The 20,637-nt window shown below is 30.5% G+C and overlaps 4 protein-coding genes across 5 annotated transcripts; 2 read left to right on the plus strand and 2 right to left on the minus strand.

Annotated features, from left to right (window-relative positions):
- Positions 1-204: 204 nt before the first annotated feature.
- On the minus strand, positions 205-3,976 carry LOC119666291 (endoplasmic reticulum membrane-associated RNA degradation protein-like). The gene is made up of 5 exons (XM_038075572.1): positions 3,960-3,976; positions 3,461-3,501; positions 3,082-3,398; positions 1,470-2,641; positions 205-1,409 (listed from the first exon to the last, which is right to left on the minus strand). Exons 1-5 carry the CDS (start codon positions 3,974-3,976, stop codon positions 1,253-1,255), a joined length of 1,704 nt encoding a protein of 567 aa, XP_037931500.1. The 3' UTR covers positions 205-1,252.
- A 2,701-nt stretch (positions 3,977-6,677) lies between these two features.
- Positions 6,678-9,091, plus strand: LOC119668960 (myrosinase 1-like). Its single transcript, XM_038078659.1, has 7 exons — positions 6,678-6,792; positions 7,059-7,361; positions 7,546-8,073; positions 8,137-8,471; positions 8,530-8,632; positions 8,740-8,843; positions 8,902-9,091. The coding sequence occupies exons 1-7, from the start codon at positions 6,769-6,771 to the stop codon at positions 9,017-9,019; spliced, it is 1,515 nt and encodes a 504-aa protein (XP_037934587.1). The 5' UTR covers positions 6,678-6,768; the 3' UTR covers positions 9,020-9,091.
- A 2,091-nt stretch (positions 9,092-11,182) lies between these two features.
- LOC119668961 lies at positions 11,183-16,329 on the plus strand. 2 transcript variants are annotated; one of them, XM_038078661.1, is made up of 10 exons: positions 11,186-11,368; positions 11,446-11,591; positions 11,649-11,737; positions 11,799-12,323; positions 12,389-13,080; positions 13,402-13,517; positions 14,959-15,069; positions 15,356-15,561; positions 15,635-15,794; positions 15,861-16,329. In XM_038078661.1, exons 1-10 carry the CDS (start codon positions 11,304-11,306, stop codon positions 16,208-16,210), a joined length of 2,460 nt encoding a protein of 819 aa, XP_037934589.1. In that variant the 5' UTR covers positions 11,186-11,303; the 3' UTR covers positions 16,211-16,329. The 2 variants fall into 2 exon arrangements, with proteins under 2 accessions (XP_037934588.1, XP_037934589.1); XM_038078660.1 differs by having other exon boundaries at positions 11,183-11,368; positions 15,635-16,329.
- Positions 16,330-18,233: 1,904 nt separating this feature from the next.
- LOC119668962 (proteasome subunit alpha type-7-1) lies at positions 18,234-19,342 on the minus strand. The gene is made up of 3 exons (XM_038078662.1): positions 19,155-19,342; positions 18,852-19,081; positions 18,234-18,788 (listed from the first exon to the last, which is right to left on the minus strand). Exons 1-3 carry the CDS (start codon positions 19,251-19,253, stop codon positions 18,371-18,373), a joined length of 747 nt encoding a protein of 248 aa, XP_037934590.1. The 5' UTR covers positions 19,254-19,342; the 3' UTR covers positions 18,234-18,370.
- Between the last annotated feature and the right edge of the window lie 1,295 nt (positions 19,343-20,637).

Raw genomic sequence — 20,637 nt, forward strand, 5'->3', positions numbered from 1 at the left:
CTTTTGCAACAAATCAAACCATATTGCACATGCGATTTTAATACAACGCACTTCTTTCTTAATAATTAGAAATGATAAAATAATAGAAATGAATCACAATATTGTTGAATAATTCGTTGGTTTAGCTGTTTATTCATATTAAAAATCAATTTTGGAGGTAGACTCTCCAAATAATAAAAAACGAAGTGAGAAATTTGGTTGAGAAATTATTTTTCAACCTTTTCCAAAAAATACCTCATCACATGACATTAATATCAATGTAATAGAGTTTATACTAATTCCACATTTTAAAGAAAGGCGTAAATAACTCTGCCAATATTCACTATTCACTCTCATAACTTTCTTTCAAATAATTTTGCTATTGAACACTGCATATTTATCACCAGCTCAAAAATCTATAATTTTTGTGTTTGCAAAAATATGAGTGATGTGTGTCACTGAAGTACTCAAATTCTATAATGCTGTAAGATGCATTTCGGAACAAACGATCATCTACAAAACGTTTTATATTAATATATAGTTTTCTTAACGATTGGGATTTACCAACAAGTTATACTGTCCTACTAAAAGAAATTTTAAATAAAACTAATTTTTTTTCGTTTATTTCAAATACAGATTTAAAAACTAGTGAAAATAATCTAAGATTTTTCAAGCCGCAATGCAGTCCGTCAAAAGAACCAATACAAAGAATATACTAAGAGAGAGCACTCAATAAGATATGGAATATGATGATTTGGGAGATAGGCCAAGAAATTAAATACCAAATAGCAACTGTTAGTTTTCACAAATTAGTATTTAACCTCGTATTTAACAAGTTGAAAACTCCTATTAAAAAAGTTGCAGAAATATTGTATATTAAGTGTATATGAGTCAAGATGTTCGAGATCAGAACATCTTGAGTAATATTTATTTTAATAAGTCAAAAATAAATCTTTGTAATACAGTAAATTTGGAATCATTAACTGATATTTTTTGTGGATGCATCACAATTTTTAAACCTTGATTTTTCTTGCTACACAAACGAAATAATACCAACAGGTCCCTTTATGTTTAACGACAACAATAATTGTAATCAGATTCTTGCCGCATCTACAATGTGATAATCTTTTTTGATAACTAACTATAAATAAAGTTATATCCATTTTGTTAACTATATCAGACAATTTATCGGCATAAATATGTAGTTTCATATAGGTTGTATATATGCAACATTCACATCTAAACATCTGGACATTATTAATAAAAATTGACGTTAATAATTTATTGCTTCAGGAAGTATTCTTATATCACAGGATTGTTTATATATACTGAATTGTTCACACATTTCTAGGATTTTAATCCATTCAGCACTATGCTTTTCTGCATAAACTTCAAGATTTTCACAAACCTTTAGCGAACGCTTAAGAAACCTAAAATATACATATATTAAGTGTTGTAATAATCAAATTATACATGTAAATATATCATACCTTATAGTTGCGTCACAAAGCAATTTATCGCAGTAGATGCTGTTATCTCGCAGTTGAAACATATCATATATATTTTTAACGCATTTCATTACAGAAACCAATGTTGAACATATTTTAGGAACAGTCTCCAATAATTTCTGCAAATTTAAACGTCTTCTTGACGACAATTTACGTTGTTCCATAAGTGATGTACGATCATTTAGGGTGTCTGTGTAGTTAAGGCAAATTTTTGATACAAATTGAGAGATTTTCATAACTAGCAGCATAGCTTCTGATTCTAGTTTTGGACGTTGAAAAATTTTGACGGTACTTGTGAACTTGGAACTTAATTCAGTAAACTCATAAGTGGTGTAATCAGGTAACCATGACTGCGCAAAGCACTCCAGTTGCTCTATGGCACTTATAATGGATTTGCGGTTTAAACTATTTAAGTGAAACTTACTTTCATAAGCCTCTAATGAATATTGCACATTATTGTTCGTTATAATATTAAAGCATAAATATAGCAAAATACGACATAATAGAGCATCATCTATCATATCCATCAAAACTTCACCATGGCTGACTTTATCACGAATACGTGGTCCATTAGGTGCCACAAATAAATCATACATTAATTTCAAAGCACCTTCATTGATGGCAGTATCGGTGGTAAATATTTTATTTATTTTTAAACAATTTCCTTCTGCATTTGGTACATGCATTTCAAATATGGTATCTATTGTTATATAGTATTCATCAATCTTAGCGCTTACATCATATCCGTTGACACTTTGATAGACCATTCTAAGCAGCAACTCAATTTGTGGCAAAATTAGCATTACGAACAACCAATATTGTTTATTTTCATAGTAGCTAAATATCTGCTGCCAGTAAGCTTTAAACCCATCATCAATGTAACAACATTTAGCTATGAGGTCCCTTTGACATGCGGACGGTATATTTGACACTGCATCAAATTGATGCCAATAATAACTGTAGTCTTCTTTGTGTGGTCGTTGTATAATTTCCAATTTTATGTTCCCCAATTTGGATCCCAGCGTGTGCAATAACAATAGTAATACGCTACTGTAGTAAGGTGGAACTTCATTAGAGTTAAGGAAACCATGCCAAACAATGTTCCTCAAATTTATTGATTTTGGTGTGCCCAATAGGATTTGCATGAATAATACCTAAAAATCAAATACAAATACATTATTATATATGTATACTAATGTATTATATACTTATGCATTTTATTAATTTCTTTTTTAATTTAACGATTATAGCTTAAGACATATTAAGAGACTATTTCAATCCAAATTTGAATTTGAAGCTTAACACAAGAGTCAGTGTTAATTAGTCAGTTACTGTGCAAGTTCATTTACAAATTCACTTGCTATGTTATATTAGAACGCTATCATAAACCAGCTATTGAATTATTGAATCAATTAATTATAGTTATTTTAAACTGTTAAATTCCAGTACACCATTCTTTTTGTGATAGCATTATTTTTAAAATATTTGTTTAGCAACAATTTAAACTTCAAATAACTGCTAAGATTAACTGACTTCCAGTTGTTATAAATTGTAGTTTTAACTCAACAATAAACTATAATAAAATAAAATTTACCAGATCTGTTCCAAAAATATTTGCAATTTCAGCTGTAGCCAATAAATCTCTCAACAAGTGTGGAGGATTACGCTTTTCCGAAACAGTATAATAAACGTTGCCCAATGCATTTTCAAGCACTGCGGTAAGCAGAAGTAACTGCTCGAGGTTTCCTTTTGATTCATCTTGACTTCCTGCTAATGTGATGTATTTCAAATTTCCACCTAACCATTCCAGTTCCAGCTCATCCAATGGCACGTTTGCAAAAACGAGTTGACAGTACACATAAATAGGAAGCAATTTTTTATAATAGCACAGAAAGTCCTCATAATTAAAATCTGCTTTATATAATATACGTTTAATTTTTATTAAATAAAGTTCATTATTTTACTCATCTCACCTTTTAAATATTCATATTTCTTTTCATTTTCTGTATCTCCGCTAAGCAATAAATTGAATATTTCATGACAGTTAAATGTTTTATTTGCACAAAAATAATTGCTTAATTTTTTTAAATCTTCACTTTTATGTGCTTCCCCAACACTTTCATAAAATCTTTTAACTTTTGCGCTCAATAACGAAAATTTTGAGGTCTCACTTTGCATTTTCATTTGTCAAGAAAATGTGGAACATAGGTTGACATTGGATTACAACTACAGAGTTGTATTTCTCAACTCCATGTTAAAATTTAATTACGATCCAAATTTCATCACTCAGAATACAAATTATTGTATATTATGTTTATTATACCAAGAAAAATAACAACTTATTTCGAATTCTCCGAGATGACCACTTTATTCTTATATTTTCCCTTAATAACTAACTTAAACTAACTTAGCAAGTGCGCGTTTAACTTAAAATTCTTAATTCGAAAAACAAATATTAACAACAACAATAACCCTTCAACAATATCCATTGCGGGATATTGTTTTGCAGAAAATTCAGTTACGGTGTCTAATTTTGACAAAATTATTAACAAACATGTTGTTTTTCAATAATTTGATAACCGTAAATTGTTTTAACAAAATTGCATCAAAACACAAATTCCAACGGGATATTGTTTTGATACAATTATTGTATGATTATTAAAATATGTTAATGTTCATTAACTTATATAAGTTTTTTTAAAATTAATTAATGTGTTTGGTTTAATTTTATAATTTAACGGTATTAACTCTAAATATATATATTTTAACGTATTTTAATTTATTTAGACTGCAGCTAACCTCTTCACAAGTTTTCAAAACTATACTATGTTATATTAGCTGTCTTTCACCAAACAATGATCAGGAACTTCTTTGCTGAAACGATACATATGTATCTGAAATTGAAGTAGTTGGCAAAGCTTTATATTTTGTTAACAAGTTATGGTTTTAATTTATGTATATAATTTTGGCGTAAAAAACTGTTTGAATATGAAGTCCCTTGATTGCATTTATTTTGTATTTAATGTAACTTTTTGTTTATAAATTAAAATTATATATTAATTTTTGCTTGTCGAGAGTGAGTGACGAAAAGAAACTATTCAAAAGTTAGATGGATTCGAATAGTAAAAAAAAGAGACAAGAACAAAAATTTAGTTAATTTATTGAAAATTGGCTGACCATACAATGCAGTTTCGAGTATTGCCACGTCATCATCAGTGGTCTTAGGAAATATTCGAATATGAAATATTCTTTTTAATTAGTTTATAGTTCCTGATGTCCAATTGCGTCTAATAAGGCGCTACTTTTTTTCGCACAAACTCCATGTTTTCACTAGTTGTTTTGTTTATATTTTTTACTGTATCGTAGTTCCAAGGAAATGGTAAAAGCTTCAAATTCACTTTATCGTCATCCGTGAATTTGATACCAGTACCTCCATGGATTGAGAAGAATATAGGTTTCTTTTTAAGTCTGCAGTATTTACAAATACCCAACAATTTTTATTACTCATGTCGGGGTGATAAGGACAGGTTGTATGAAAATGGGTTAGTTATCAGAATGGAACTATTCAAGTACAGAAAGGTATATATTGAAATGCAGATTATTGGATTTTCTTAATTAAATTTTATTTACTGTGTACAATTGATTTGAGGTCTTAAGTGAAGTATTATTAATGAGGTGTGTTTCAAACTCCTTTTGCAAGCATTTAGGTCAGAATTGTCTAATCGTTACTGAGTAATCTTTAGAGGTCTTCAATATATATATACTTGATTATTGTATTATTATTGAATTATTGTATTGTATTGTATTGGGATCTGTATAATGATACGCTGCTGCAAGATAGAAGCTCGACCATCTCCGAAATGCAGTGTCTTTTTTTTTTCAAATAAATTTACAAATTATTGCAGGCAGATAAAATTGAACGATTTAAATTTATCTTACCGCGTTACACTTGGATACAGTTAATGGGTTAGAAACTTTTTAGTTTCTAGTTTTATTTTTTCAAGAAATCGATTTGGACACGAGTTGTAAAAGGTAGTGCACTGTATTATTGAAAGTAAAAGTTCTGCATATCATTTTCAATAACAATTCACTTTAAAAAATTGATTATTAAACCACAATAACGCAACTGATTGAAGGTTGTTGCTTTGTCACAAATTCCACAACTGTTACCTTTTGACCGCTTTTTTAATAATTTGAAGGTTTTCCATTCATTAAAATCGCCAATTTTATTTGTTTATGGTTCCATTTAATATGAAACGTATCTCATCACTTTTGATTATTGTTCGCCAAAAATTCTCATGGGCTTTAACGCGTTCTTGTGGTGTATACTGCTTCATAACAAAAATTTCCCAAGACTGACGTTTCAAATACGTCGGTAAATTTATCATTAGTCAATTTCATCTTAAGGTTTTTCTGGATGGTTCCACTTAACATTGGCAACCTAGTATGTTGCACTAATAAAATAATACAACACAAAACACAATGAAATAGAAGAGAAATTTTACAAATCGGGAACACAAGAGAATGATAGTAAGTTCTGCAGTTATTATTTAAAGTTTGGTCTAAAGTTAAGATTGAATGATTAAGATTGATTTAAGAGTTACAGCTCAACTCTTAAAAAAGCGCTGTTTAACACATCAAGAACCAAAAATATTTAAATTTATAAAATAAGGATATTTATACTTATATTTCCAAGTTATTTGGTCGAACGATTTTAATTTGTAAATGAAGATTTTCTAAAACAGACTATTGTATATTCACAATGCTGAGAAAAGTATTAGTTTATATTTTTTAAAATTATTTTCTCTGTTGGACAACAAGGTTTATTAACTGTTACATTTATATTATTATTTAGTATTTAGTGAACTTCAATAAAAATCAAACAAAAACTATTCAGTAAATAGCCTTCCTACCGCTTTAGCACAATCCTGGCTACGCCATTGAATAGTATGGCCACCATCATTCCACATTATCTGATAGTAATGGCTTACATAAATTGATATAATAATCGTATACCATAAGTTGTGATAATTTGCTTTATTAGTAAATTTTGGTACATTTTATATAGCGTACCAAAATTTTTGTAACTCAGTGTAGATGCAAGTGATTTTTATTTTAATAAAGAAAGAAAAAATCAAACAATCTTTTGCAAACAATACACATTCTTATCAGTTCTTGACGGTCTGCCGAAGAGGAGCAGCCGTATTGATGGGAGAATTGTTTGAGTCGCTTTCTTCGCAGTCTAATAATTGAATTACGATTAGTTGCAAAAGTCACGATAATGAAGAAGTACTCTTACCATTTGGTATGTGTATTCTTATGTGTACTTTTATTAGAATATGAGTGTAATTTATATTATGGACGTGTGCGAGTTAGGCTAAGTTGCGTTCTAAATGAGGGAAATACTAAGATGAGCCGATAATGTAGTGATGTGTCGATACGTGTTGATAAATGGCTAAATTTCTGCAGTGCAAAAAATCCCAAAAAATCTCCCATTTGGTTTAGCATCAACTTAGCCTAACTCGCACACGACCTATATCTAAAAATATTAAAACTAAATTTGATTTACAGCTGTTGGTTGTCGCTTTTTGTTTTCTGCACACTCGATCAGTGACAGCGATAAATGCCCAGAAGATATGCGAATTGAAACATAAAATCGGAAGTGAAAAGTTTCCATCAAACTTTTCGTTTGGCGTTTCGACCGCCGCTTATCAGATTGAAGGCGCTTGGAATGAAGATGGTAAAGGTTTATCGATCTGGGATACTTTTACACACGACCATCCTGAAATGATAGATGATCGCTCGAATGGCGACATTGGTCCAGATTCCTATCATCGTTTTGAACAAGATCTAGCAGCGCTTAAAGAACTTAAGGTAAGGTGCTAAATTGTGTTCTTTTTTGAGATAAAGTAATAAATAATAAATTTTGTATTATGTGTAAAATTAGTTTATATATTAGAAAGTTATAGCAAGACCATAGATAAATTATAATAAATTTACAAATGTGTAAAACTTGAAATTTGCATGTCATCCTCATCCGCTTTCATTTAATTTGTAGGTGAACTTCTATCGTTTTTCGATTTCATGGCCTAGAATCTTGCCAAATGGAGACATTTCGTCAAAAAATCAGAAGGGCATCGATTACTACAATATGGTTATTAACAAGCTCATAAGTAATGGTATTGAACCAATGGTAACTATGATTCATTATGATCTGCCACAAGCCTTAAGCGATTTGGGAGGATTTACAAATGAAATATTTATTAAATATTTTCGCTATTACGCAGACACCTTATACGAAAATTTTGGTGATCGTGTCAAGGTATGGGTTACTTTTAATGAGCCCTTTGATTATTGTGTACCAGGGTATGGCAGTTGTAATTTTCCACCAATGGTACGTGCTTCTGGCGTGGCTGATTACATGTGCATGGAAACTACTTTGAAAGCACATGCTGCAGCTTATCGTCTCTATAAAGCAAAGTATTTCGAAACCCAAGGCGGTAAAGTGGGCATCACAATAAGCAGTCGGTTTTTGTATTCGAAGACGAATGATAATGATGCAGTAGATCGTGGAATGCAATATTCGGTATGAAACTTCGAAGCTGCGGTGTAAAAAATTGTATATTAACAAATAAATTCATTTTCTTAGTTGGGTTGGTTAGCACATCCCATATTTAGCTTGTCGGGAAATTATCCATACATTATGATAGAGGATATTGTTAGTAACAGCCAGAAAGAAGGTCGAGCATGGCCACGATTATCAGCTCTTAAAAGTTGGTGGCTAAATGCCATTAAAGGATCTGGTGATTTTTTGGGCTTGAATTACTACTCATCCCGTTATGTTGAGGAAGCACTACCACCAAAAGGTGTAGTACCTTCTTGGGACCATGATGCACACTTGAAATATGACATTGATAGCAAATGGAGACGCGCAAAATCCACTTGGTTGTATTGCGTGCCGGAAGGCTTAGAAGATTTACTAAAGTAAAAGCAATTTCATTAATCTTCAAAAATATATGTTTTTTTTGAAAATTATTTACAGGTGGATACGTGATAATTACAATAATGTTGAAGTTATAATAACAGAAAACGGTTGGTCGGACGAAGGTACACTAGATGACAGCGAGCGGATCGATTATTTGAAGGTAATAAAAAAATAAAAATACCAGTTAAGCATGCACTGAAAAGTTTAAGTACAGCAACACCTATGTTGCGTGTGGAAAGTGTGCTAATTTCATTAACGCCTTTTCAGGCCCACCTGCAAGCCGTGTTAAATGCTGTGAACAGTGGCTGTAATGTTTCGCGCTATACTCATTGGAGTTTAATCGATAATTTTGAATGGCAGAGAGGTTACACGTAAGTTCATTGATACCTTTTACGTCGATTAATTCTCACTAAGTTTATTGGTTCGCAGTGAAAAATTTGGTTTGTACTATGTTAACCTGACAAGCGAGAACAAGGAACGTATTCCGAAAAGGTCTGCAATTTATTACAAACGTGTAATTGAGACTAAAACAGTTATCGATAATTGATGTTCTATATATTGTTTGAGATTACGACATATCTTCTGTAATTATTAAATTTGATATGGTGATAATTTTATATATAAAATTTCATATATATAAAAATTATAAACTGAATTATAATTTTTTAATAAAAATATAAAAAAATGTGAAAAAAATTTTAATATGGTACGAAATGTTGTCACAAGTGTAATATTGTTATTTCTTAGTGCATAATCTGACTAGACTATAATGAACTAGTAATCTATCATGCATAGAAATTCGATTTTCTATTTTTTGTTTAATAAATTAATATTTTAACTATTAAAAACTATTCATTTAATATAAATTTTATAAAGGAAATGCAATAAATAAATTAAAATCAATTTATTCTTTAATTCAAAGTTATTAAAGCTAAACTAGAAACATTTTTAGATGTAAAATAATAATGTAAATGAATGAAAACATAACTAGTTAAAGAGAGTATTTTGTGTTTTAATAAGTATTTTGTCTTCAGTACAGTGGCGGATCTAGACCAACTCTGCACGTCGGCGACATCAGAATTGCGAGGCCCCCTTTATAACCCAGTTATAAAAGTAAATAAGTTACATTCACTAATACGACAAAGCATGATTGAAAGTTTTATTGCTAATCAATTTAAAATAAACACAAATTAAAATAAATGAATTTTCCTACTTTTAGTATCACCCTATTTTTTTTTAAATTATATCATAATGAAGATAGTCTCTCTTGAACCATCATATTTTTCTAGTACGTCTTAAACAATTTTAACTTTGTTTCTTTCTTTTCGTCGAAGCTATACTGACTGGAACTGTGAACATGAATCTGATTACTATATAAACATTAGGGAATACTTCAAATATAGTTAATGCCATTATCAAACCAAATTGCTCAAAATATTTATCAAGTGCTTAGAATCCACAGTCGGTAACTTTTTGCGAGGCCTTTGCGGGCGCGAGGCCGTCGGCGGTCGCCGACCTCGCTGACGCCTAGCGACGCCACTGCTTCAGTAAATAGTCTTAAATAAATATCTACAGACACCCACTAGTGAGCTAATACTTGGTAATTATCCTGATGATTTTTGTTTTCTATAGCAAAAGAAACACTGTTTAACTCATTTTGAAACTAGTAATAAGTAAGTTAATAGCTGCTACATGGGACAACCTATTGATATTCACGAGATTTTAATCCAACCTCTGTACTAAATTGTTTTGAATACATAGTGGCTAGTTGTAGTGTAAACTGAATATTCGCTTATTGCTGTAACTTGATTCAGTCCACCTTCCTCCCACTTCCCTTCAAGCGATGAAATATCAACGGTACTTTGGCATCATAGTTGAATAACACCTGGTCTCCTATTAGTTGTTTGTAACAATGTAGATTTATGTTAAATAATAAATTGTTCAGTTTTTATACTATTAAGAATATGTCAAACTAAGAAATGTCTGATATAAAAATATTTATAACTTGTGATCTTTATTTATGATACAATAACGATTAGAGGTACTGCAATTTGACTTTTGATTTTGGTATAAACAATTATTCTGGGTAAAATTTTTGTTCTAATATATGTTGATAAAACTGTATGCATAATTTTTTAGAGTTTGATACTGTGTTCACTGCGCTATGGTAGTAAGGTCGTGTGCGAGTTAGGCTAAGTTGATGCTAAACCAAATGGGAGATTTTTTGGGAGTTTTTGCACTGCACACATTTTGCCATTTATCACACGTATCGACACACAATACACTTATCGACACAACTTAGAATTTCCCTCATTTAGAACGCAACTTAGCCTAACTCGCACACGACCTTAGCCTAACTCGCGCACGACCTAAAATTACTCAAACTTTAAATTAATAGAACTCCACCATCAAATCACCGGGCTTGAAAATTGTATTAATGCCACAACATTAATATTATTAAATAACTTAAAATTTAAAAAAGGATTTAATATCAACTTATATATAATATATTTAACATACATTGATATAAATATTAAATGCAAGACAATTATATATAAGTATTGCTATCATATATAAATTATTAAGAATTATTACTGATCGCGTCAAAGTCACAAAATGCAACACTGTCATTAAAAATTTTAAATTTCTTCAGACCGCCATCTGACGTAAAGAACTTAAGAAACGATTTCAAAACAACAACAAAGAACGCTTAACATTTCAAGCCATTCGTAAACATTACTCTTGCTGTGGTGCTATTAGCAGAGCCGTCAGAAATAAGTAATTGTAGTTCATAAAGATTCTGCGTTTTTATTGTTACTAATAATATTGATATGAATCAGCGGCTAAATTTCTTAGCGCTCATATTAATTGATGCTCTTGATGATGAAAACGAAGAGTAAGTTGACATTTTTAAGCCGTTATTTTGTAATTGACTAATGTTTGTAAAACTAAATGCCTTTTCAAAACCGTTAGAGACATTTGCAGTATACTTGATAAAAATATGGTGGATCCGAGTTTCGTGCCTATTGAGCGTGGTATTGCACCACTGCATTTCTCGTGTGGTATGGAAAATGCTGAATTGTCATATAAAATAACTAAACGATTTCTCGAAAGCGGAGGTGAATTTTAATAATATTTTCCATTTCATAAAATTTTAATCGTAAATGTGTTTCTAGCTAATCCAAATGTTCTTACTGACGAAAATATGACCCCACTTCACATAGCGGCTATGCACGGACGCGTTGGCATAGTAGAAATGCTACTGGTGAGCTATGACAGCAAACACAAATAAAATTTTAGAACTGCAATAATAAGAATGTTTTAAGGAGCACAACGCTCAGTTAGATATTTCAGATGATCAACGTAAAACGCCTTTGCATTATGCGATTGAAGAATGCTACTTTGAAGTTGTCCAAGTTATGCGCGATCATATATTCCAAAACAAATTTAGAGAAAAACAAAAACAGCACTCAAAAATATTAAAATGTAAACAAAATGTCTCACAGGATTCATTGTCGAAATCTAAATTCGAATACTATTTACAAAAAAAAATATGTAATCAAAAAACTTCCACACCAAATGCTGAACCAGATTGCAAAAATACTCCCGACAAAGCAAATAACAAAGCGCTTAGAGTGACGAATGAAATGTTGGACAGCATCAAATACACACCAAATCGAGTACATTACAACTACGATGTTACTTCACCTTACTATATAAATATAACACATCGGCGACACCAGTTGCAGCCAAAGTTTCCGGTATTGGACTTACCGCCTAAAGAATCAGCTGACATAGGAAAAAATACAGAAACGTCTGAAAAAATGAATTTAGTTAATAAAACGTTTGTGGTAAATAGAATTGTATTTAAATAACCCAATTTTACTTAGAAATAAAATAAAATAACCTTATTCAGTTAGATGAATCTTCACAAGCTGAGGAAAAACCAATAAATTTATTTGCATTAACACGTGAAAACGTTGAAGAACTTTCACAGACTGCACCAGACCATAGTCGGTCACGCGTATCCCTAATAGACGTTTGGCGACAGAAGGTACAAAACACTAAAGCACGTCAAACTATACTGAAAGAGTATGACGACATAAGTGAAATGATCGACAATGTAATGGCAAGTGATCATCTTAATTTTACTAACGTTTTATATAAAGAAAAATCCAGTAAGACGACTGATGGAGATAGTGGTGCTTGTGGTTCCATAGCATCACATGATCGTAAGGAAGGTTCAGAAGAAAGAGTACCACAACGTAAAGTACAAAATGTGTCGTTGGGTGCGTTGATTCAAAGAGTGGCAGAGGCTCAAACAGCCAAACTAAATGTGTTACCGGACACCGAAAGTAGTTACCAAACGGTACCTGAGTTTGACGCTAACAGACAAAATAACTTAGAAGTACCTGATGCGATGTGTGCCGATTTAAGCGGTATGAACAGCAGTATGAGCTTCATACGATCACCCAAAAGTGATTTTTATTTACAAATGAAGGAAGCTTATGTGCATACGGACGATGAAAATGGACTTGTGTTTTATGAAACCAAATTACCAAGCAATCCCGGAAATAAAGTGGCACAGCAAAGAAGTTCAGCTATAAGGTAACTATGTATTTTTTTACAGCTAGATCTATTAATTCATATTATTACATGTGACTTTCGTTCACTTTTCAACTAAAACATACTGTGTAATAAGTCATTGGTTCCAGGACGTTGCAATAAATTTCCTTTTGAGATGCATAAATTTGTAACCAATAGACAATTTTTAATATTGTAAGAATTTTTTTATAAATAAATATTTATAATGGAACGAATTCGGTAGTAATTGTATATAATACGTACACAATAAATTATTTCTAATACATATTTAAAAATGTGCTTAAATTTCATTTTTACAAACAATTTTTTTTTGTGTATATGTAGAAAGCGCTGTAACTTGAATCAGACAACGACGACGCAGTCCACTAACATAACTTTGCCAATTGATTATGAGACTGATGAATTACGTGCAGAACTTACAACTTTTGGTGAAGCACCAGGTAACTACCATTAAATTTATTTAAATATCTCTCTATGATTTCTGCATTTTTTAAGTAATAGTTATCCTTTCGTCTCTATCGGCTTATTTAATATGAATTCTTTATATAGTCTTTCGAAACTGGTCAAATTTGTTGCGTACTATTTCAGAATATGTATAACTGAAATTGTTTTTATTTTGTTACATTTTACACCCACTCACTCTTCTCATCCACTACGTTTATTATATTCGCCTCGGGCATTTTCAGAAAGCACTTTGTTTGGAAATAAGAAGATTCGTCACATATTTTTGTAAACCTATTTTGTATATCTGTATATCATGCGTGTAGGCGAATTTGTGATAAGTAACATTGCTATTAGCAGCATAAAGTAGTTTGGTGCATTTTATATGGATATCTATCTTTTCCTGCACCCTTAAAATTCTATTGAATGATGCTTCGGTAATTTAACCATTTATAGTAAGAATCTCATCCAAAATATTGCTCTTGTTAATTGGCGCATATAAAATCAAACGTGACTGATAAGTTACTATGATGTTCTAGCCTAACCGATTCAACGAAATACTGCACATTAGTTCCGATATAGTTAACTTAATCAACGCAAGAACGCATAAATTTAATATCTAATGTTTAGTACCTCAAAGCTTTTGTAAATATTATTAAAAAATGTATATTTAGTGACAGTAAGTGGGTGTGTTATTGTGAAAATCCATGGGAATTTATATGACAGATAACACGACAGCACTTATAATTACAAATACATGGGTAAATATATTGTTGGGTTAAAAAAGTATAAAAGCGACGGAGTTCTTTGAGACCTTTTGGATTACCAGTAGGAGATAATAAACACCAATGTCGGTATATATAACAGTATGTCATGTATATCTATGTAAGCTTATTTTCGGTGACACTATTATATACGTGTAATTAGCAAAATTGTTAAAAAAAAAATAATTTAAATTATAAATTACGAAATATCGACAAATTTAAATGAAATAAATTGTATAATATTTATATTTCTACCTGAAGATAGAAATCTATGTCATGTTATCCAAGAGGTACTGACTTCAGCAGAAAACTCAAAGTTTTGAATTCTATCATATGATGTGGGAGAATAACTCTTATAGTATAAAAATGAACTGTATATTGGTAAAAAGCCCATTGCTTTTCAAATTCATGTTTACCTCATCAAATTCTCTGCTATCTTCAACTTTGATTCAGCGACATCAGATATTATATATATACTTACCATAAACACGATTTTTAAAAGACACGATTCACTTCTAACAAAATTCTACACCATATACTGCAAAGTCAATATTCCGAAAAATATATACTCAATTATCAATTATTATATACTCAATTACTCTCGTTTATGTATATGTATTTTTTTTATATATGGTATATAAAAATATATAACTATATTTTTCGTTATATTTTTCAGGGCCTATTACTAAAACTACAAAGCGTTTATACATTAAACGTCTAGTGAAGTACAAACGAAATCCAGAATTAATGAAAGAACTTAGAGAAAAACAAAGTAGTCAGGACCAAAGTAAGTATCAAATATAAGTTATTTTCAAAAAATAAATTTAAATCTTTGTGATTGTTTCATATTTTGTGTTGTCGATTTTTAAGCATTATTTTTGGAAACTTTTAGATCATGTTTGCTAATCAATTTAAATTCTTTAATTTGGTAGTTCAGAGAAGCTTTGCGAAGGCAAGAGCTAAGCTTAACTCGAGAATCAGAAAGCCAAGTTAGCCATTTATTAAATTATAATTTTTTCATTGTGTATAATATTGCAACATTGCAAACAATAATAAAATTTACTTTTGTGTAGAATTTTCTGTGGAATTATACCGTACGGTGCGCAGGGAGGAGGAATTTGAGAATATAGCAAATTATTTGAAGTATGAAGCAGATGCCATGTCCTATTTTGCAAATAATAAAGAAAAGCGAAATATGCGTGAAGGTCATCTTAAACAGAGCTTTATATATATGTTAATAGATCCTTGCATATCCTGTAACTTACCTGGGGAGAGTGTAGTAAGTCATAAAATATCATAAAATAGTAATTGTGTGTATTGATTTAACTTAAATAAAATTATTTATTTTTTAGTACCTTAACAAACCTGATGTCTGGAAGCGTTTCCTACATTCAATATTCTATGTTGGTAAGGGTAAATCCTCGCGTCCCTATTCACATCTGTATGATGCTATGAAAGCACATTCACAGCTGCATTCTGGTAGAGGCACTTCAAATGAAAAGAAAGTACCAGGTAAACATCGAAATATAATAGCATGTTCTTTAAAGATCTTCACTATGGCTTTTATTTATTTAATAGTTAGGAAACATACACTCAATATGGATCTCATTAAATCACCGCCCACTAAATTTTCAAATAACAAAAAACTTGATCGTATTTTAAAAATTTGGGGCAATGGATGCGGCGTTGTTTGCTTGAATGTATTCCATAATATTTTACCCATAGAAGCATATACCCGTGAAGCTGCCATAATCGATGCATTGAGTCTTAATCATTTGACAAACATAAAGCGCGGTGATTATTATGGGCCATCTAAAAACTGGTCAATGAAGATAAAGAAACAGCTGGGAATAGCTCTACTATATAAATCGTTGCAAATCTATCTTGCCGAAGGCGAATCGCAATTAGCACCAAGTGATCTAATTTAAGGACAGATATATTTTTTTGATTGAACTGTGATTTAAAATTCCTTAAACGTAAATGTGAAAAGTTTCCAAAAAGCTATATTTGTATATAAGATTTTCAAAATACAACATTAAATTATAAATTATAGTGTTTATAAAAGTGAAGAGGTATTGAGGTTGTTGAGAGTGCGAAAAATACATAAATCTCAATTTTAGTAATTGGTTTCAACTCTACAGGAAATCTGAAAATTATTTCCAACCTTCAATAAAGCTCTTAAAGATCCCTCAATTTGGATTACGGTTTGATTCAGTATCCTTACCCATACCCCTTCCTTACTCCTTTTTTCCAATATACCATTACGTTGTACAATGTGTTTGTAAACCTTTTATGTATTGCTTTTAGGACGACATTGGCTTCAACAACAACAGAAGCCATTAATGTAAATTTAAAAGAGTGTTCACCGATAGAAAAAAAAGCTATAAATGTCGGCAGAGAAAAGGCATACTAGGTTCTACCTCCTTCATTTTCATCACTACTGCCCTATCAGTAAATAAATTGATATAACAAACTGTTAAACTAATAATATTACATCTATCACTTATTTTTGTGAATGAACTATAAAATACACAACAAATTTATAATTAAAATTTGAGAGGTATGTCTACATGGGGGCCTAAATGATAATTTTATTGCTGCGAATAATAAGACAATGTTCTTTAAGAGTTCTCAAAGGAATGGGCGATCTACATAAGTAACACATTAGGAATTGAGCAGTGAGATGTAGTCTAGAACATACACATAATAATGTATTAGAGTTCGTATTAGGAATATATTTTTAATATTTAGGCAACATAGAATTTTCTTATGTCTTATGTCTTGAGGACAATGCAAACTTTGAGAGCCCGAAGTAATTGGATAAATTTAGCTTCTCGGAAGATTTACCAATAGCGATCATAACTAGCGATTACCTATCTCATAATCATTTATGTATATAAAAGGACTCCCATTTAAAGTGGGACTATAAATTTTTATTCATTATCATTATTATTCAATATGATTGATGTAGTTAGAAGCTTGCAATACGGTTTAACATATCCTTCTGGCCAGACTTTTACTAATTACAAGTTACGCTTTTTGGGGTTTATCCTCTGTACTAAAAAGCTTGTCTCATCGGTGACTTTTGTTACAGATATTTTTTAGGATATGCTTTGTATTTTGTCGCGTTTTTAGTGCTATCAGCTGCAACTTTATTTTAATTTCTACGTTTTTGATATTACAAGCTGGTACTTTGACATTTGCTTATTATAACGTATATATGTATGTATATATTTAAAATGTGACTTAAATACTATTTCAAATGGTGTTGAGAATATTTTTGAAAAATTAAATCTGTTTACTATGTCATTGGAGAATACTTTTGCAATACGTTTGCAAGAGATTGACAGATTGGACAAAAATAATTTATATTAAGCGTATAGTTTTTATATCTTTAAATAAAAAATATGTTATACTGTTTGGCAAAATACAAGCCAATATTATCTCCATGTTTGCTTGCATATTTTAGTTTATAAATTATACAGTAAGCATACTGCATTCCTGTGCTTATTTCGATACACATACGAGAGTTCATACAGCGTACAATGAAATAAAATCTGAATTACCATATTATAAATTTCTTTCGTCAACACGAGAACATTGATAAGTCATGAGAACTCTACCATTCGCTAAGCTTAAATTACTTCAAAAATTCAGTTTTTGATATAATAGTTTTTTACAATTATTTTTTACAGACAAAAACAAGAAACAATCCAACAAGAAACAATCCAACAAGAAACAATCCAACAAGAAACCCCTTAACTTTGATCAATCACATATTTTTTTAGTTCGATAAATACTTCACTTCTTTCAGTTTCAGATATTTTTTGGGCCGAAAGGCACTTAAATTTTAAAAATAATTGTGTTTACTTTTTCAATAGTTCTTTTATAAAGAATTAAAGAATGATTAATTTTTACAGTCGCGTAAATGACTATAAAATATATTTGTAGGGGTTTAAATCTTTATTTTTATTCCACTTTAATAAAATCAAAGCTCAACCGAAACTATGTTGTAAAAAACATTATATTATTATAATTCATTATAAATGTAGAATGAACTGCCGCTTTGAAAGCACTGAATCAGATCATTACTTCTTCTGCTTCTTCTTTTCAGCTTCCTCCTCCTTCTCCTTTTCAATAACAGCAACATATTCCTCTATTGTTTTTGTATCAAGCATTTTTAGTGGTTTATTTTTTTCCATTACTGCAATTTCTAGATTCTTTTGTCCAGTTTGTGCTACTTCTAGTAACGCCTTAATGGCCAATTTAACAGCGCCTTTTTCATTGGCAACTTCCTCTTCTTTATACTGTTTTTCTAAGAACTCGCGCACTGTTTTTGCTGAGCGACCAGTAGCATTTGCTTTCCATTCATAATAAATACCTGAAGGTTCAGTTTGATACAAGTGTGAAGAACCATTTATATCAAAACCGGCAATAAGGCAGGAAATGCCAAAAGGACGACGTCCATTACTTTGTGTATACTTTTGTTTTAGCTGCGCAATATATCTAAATTTAAATTACACATGTAAATAAGATTTTAATTGTACTTATAGTTCCTTAAACGCTTACCGTGTAATATATTCCAATGTAACAGGATCTTCTACGCTCAGCTTATGGCTTTGACATTCTACTTGTGCACGGTTTATTAAAACGCGTGCATCGGCGGTCAAACCAGCAAATGCCATCACAACATGATCATCCAGTGGGCAAATTTTTCGCACTGTTCGCTCTTCCTGAAGCTTTGCAACAGATTTTTTTTCTACACCTAAAACCACACAATTTGCTCCACAAATACCAACCTTAAAAGAAAATATTTTATTGAACATTTATTTCTGACAATTTGTTGAGGTAATCTGAGGTTAGTGCACTTACTGCTGTTGAACCTTTGCGTACAGCTTCTTGTGCATATTCCACTTGAAGCAAATGTCCATCGGGTGAAAAAATTGTAACAGCACGATCGTAACGAGACATTTTGCAATTCTTATTATAAACGCTTAACTGACTACTTCCCAAGCAAAAACACCGACAATGATTCTAAAAAAATTGAAAACTGTTTGTCAGCGTGGCACTGCCAGCTTCAAATACAGAATTTTTATTGTCACCTTTTGCGTGTTACCACATATCACAAACTCGCTTTAAATATAATATTTCATGGAACGTCACATCAAAATAATATCACAATATATTCTTGATTCATGATAATATGATATAAGATAATATAGATGTTGCAATTATTAAGCCTAATGGTTTATAATATCGATGCGTAAATCGATGTGTTTATATACATAATAAATTGGTGTATGCATGTAATGAATTTATTTCTATATAGCGAATAAAATACATAAATACTATATATAAATATTGGTGTTTTCAAATTTTGTCCGCTAGAAAAAAATGCATGTGGTTTAGTAAGAAAATGAGAGTATATTCAAAAATCTTGCCAAAGTCTATCCAGTGTGTATGGAGAGTTTTAAGTAGTATTTAGAAGTTTGAATTCATTCTTTTAATTTTAATGCGTTTTAATTAATATTTAAAAAAAAATTTTAAGAATAAATATTACATAATTACTGTTCATAACGTTCACATTAATTAATTATTTTGAATAATAATGAAAAAGTAAAACTCTATTTTAAATCTTGTTAAAGTCAATTCAGTGTAGATGGGGTTTATTATTAATTATGTTTTAATTAATAATCTTTACAATTTTTAATATTTTAAGGAATAATTGTTATATAATTCTTTTCCACAATTTGAATTATTTTGAATATTAATTCATTATTACAAATATATAACTTTTATAACTTTATATCGAATACAAAACACTAAAACTTAGCAAACATTGTTCTCAACAAATGCTGTAAAAATAATTCCAGTAACTTGCTTCCTTCAGGCCTATGAAGACTGAGAAACAATTCATGTTTTAAGTAAATTGACAGTTATGTATGATCACTGCAGCTGTGGGTTCTTAGAACATTACTAAATAGGAACATTTCTAAGAGAACTGAATTAAGACCACTTTGAATTTGAAATGAATGAAAAATTAATGGATTGTATTGAAAAAATAATATTTTTGTCTGAAAGTTTTGTAAATATATAAAATGATAATTTTAATTACAATTTTCAATATACAAAATTATTAATTTATGAAAAGTTTTGTTGATTATCTTCTGTTAAATTAATACACGTATTAGCGGTAATTCAAGGGATGCACTTTGGCTTATTGTCACATGGAACCTTCAATAAAGTCCAAAACAGTTTTAATGGAGAGATGAGTTCTTGAATAAGTATCTAAGATGTGTGCACAAGTAACGCCATTAACAGAAATTGTTAATATTAAATATATTAATTGAGTTTC

Source organism: Teleopsis dalmanni, chromosome 1 (assembly GCF_002237135.1).
Source record: "Teleopsis dalmanni isolate 2A chromosome 1, ASM223713v2, whole genome shotgun sequence".
Taxonomy (NCBI): Eukaryota; Metazoa; Arthropoda; class Insecta; order Diptera; family Diopsidae; genus Teleopsis; species Teleopsis dalmanni.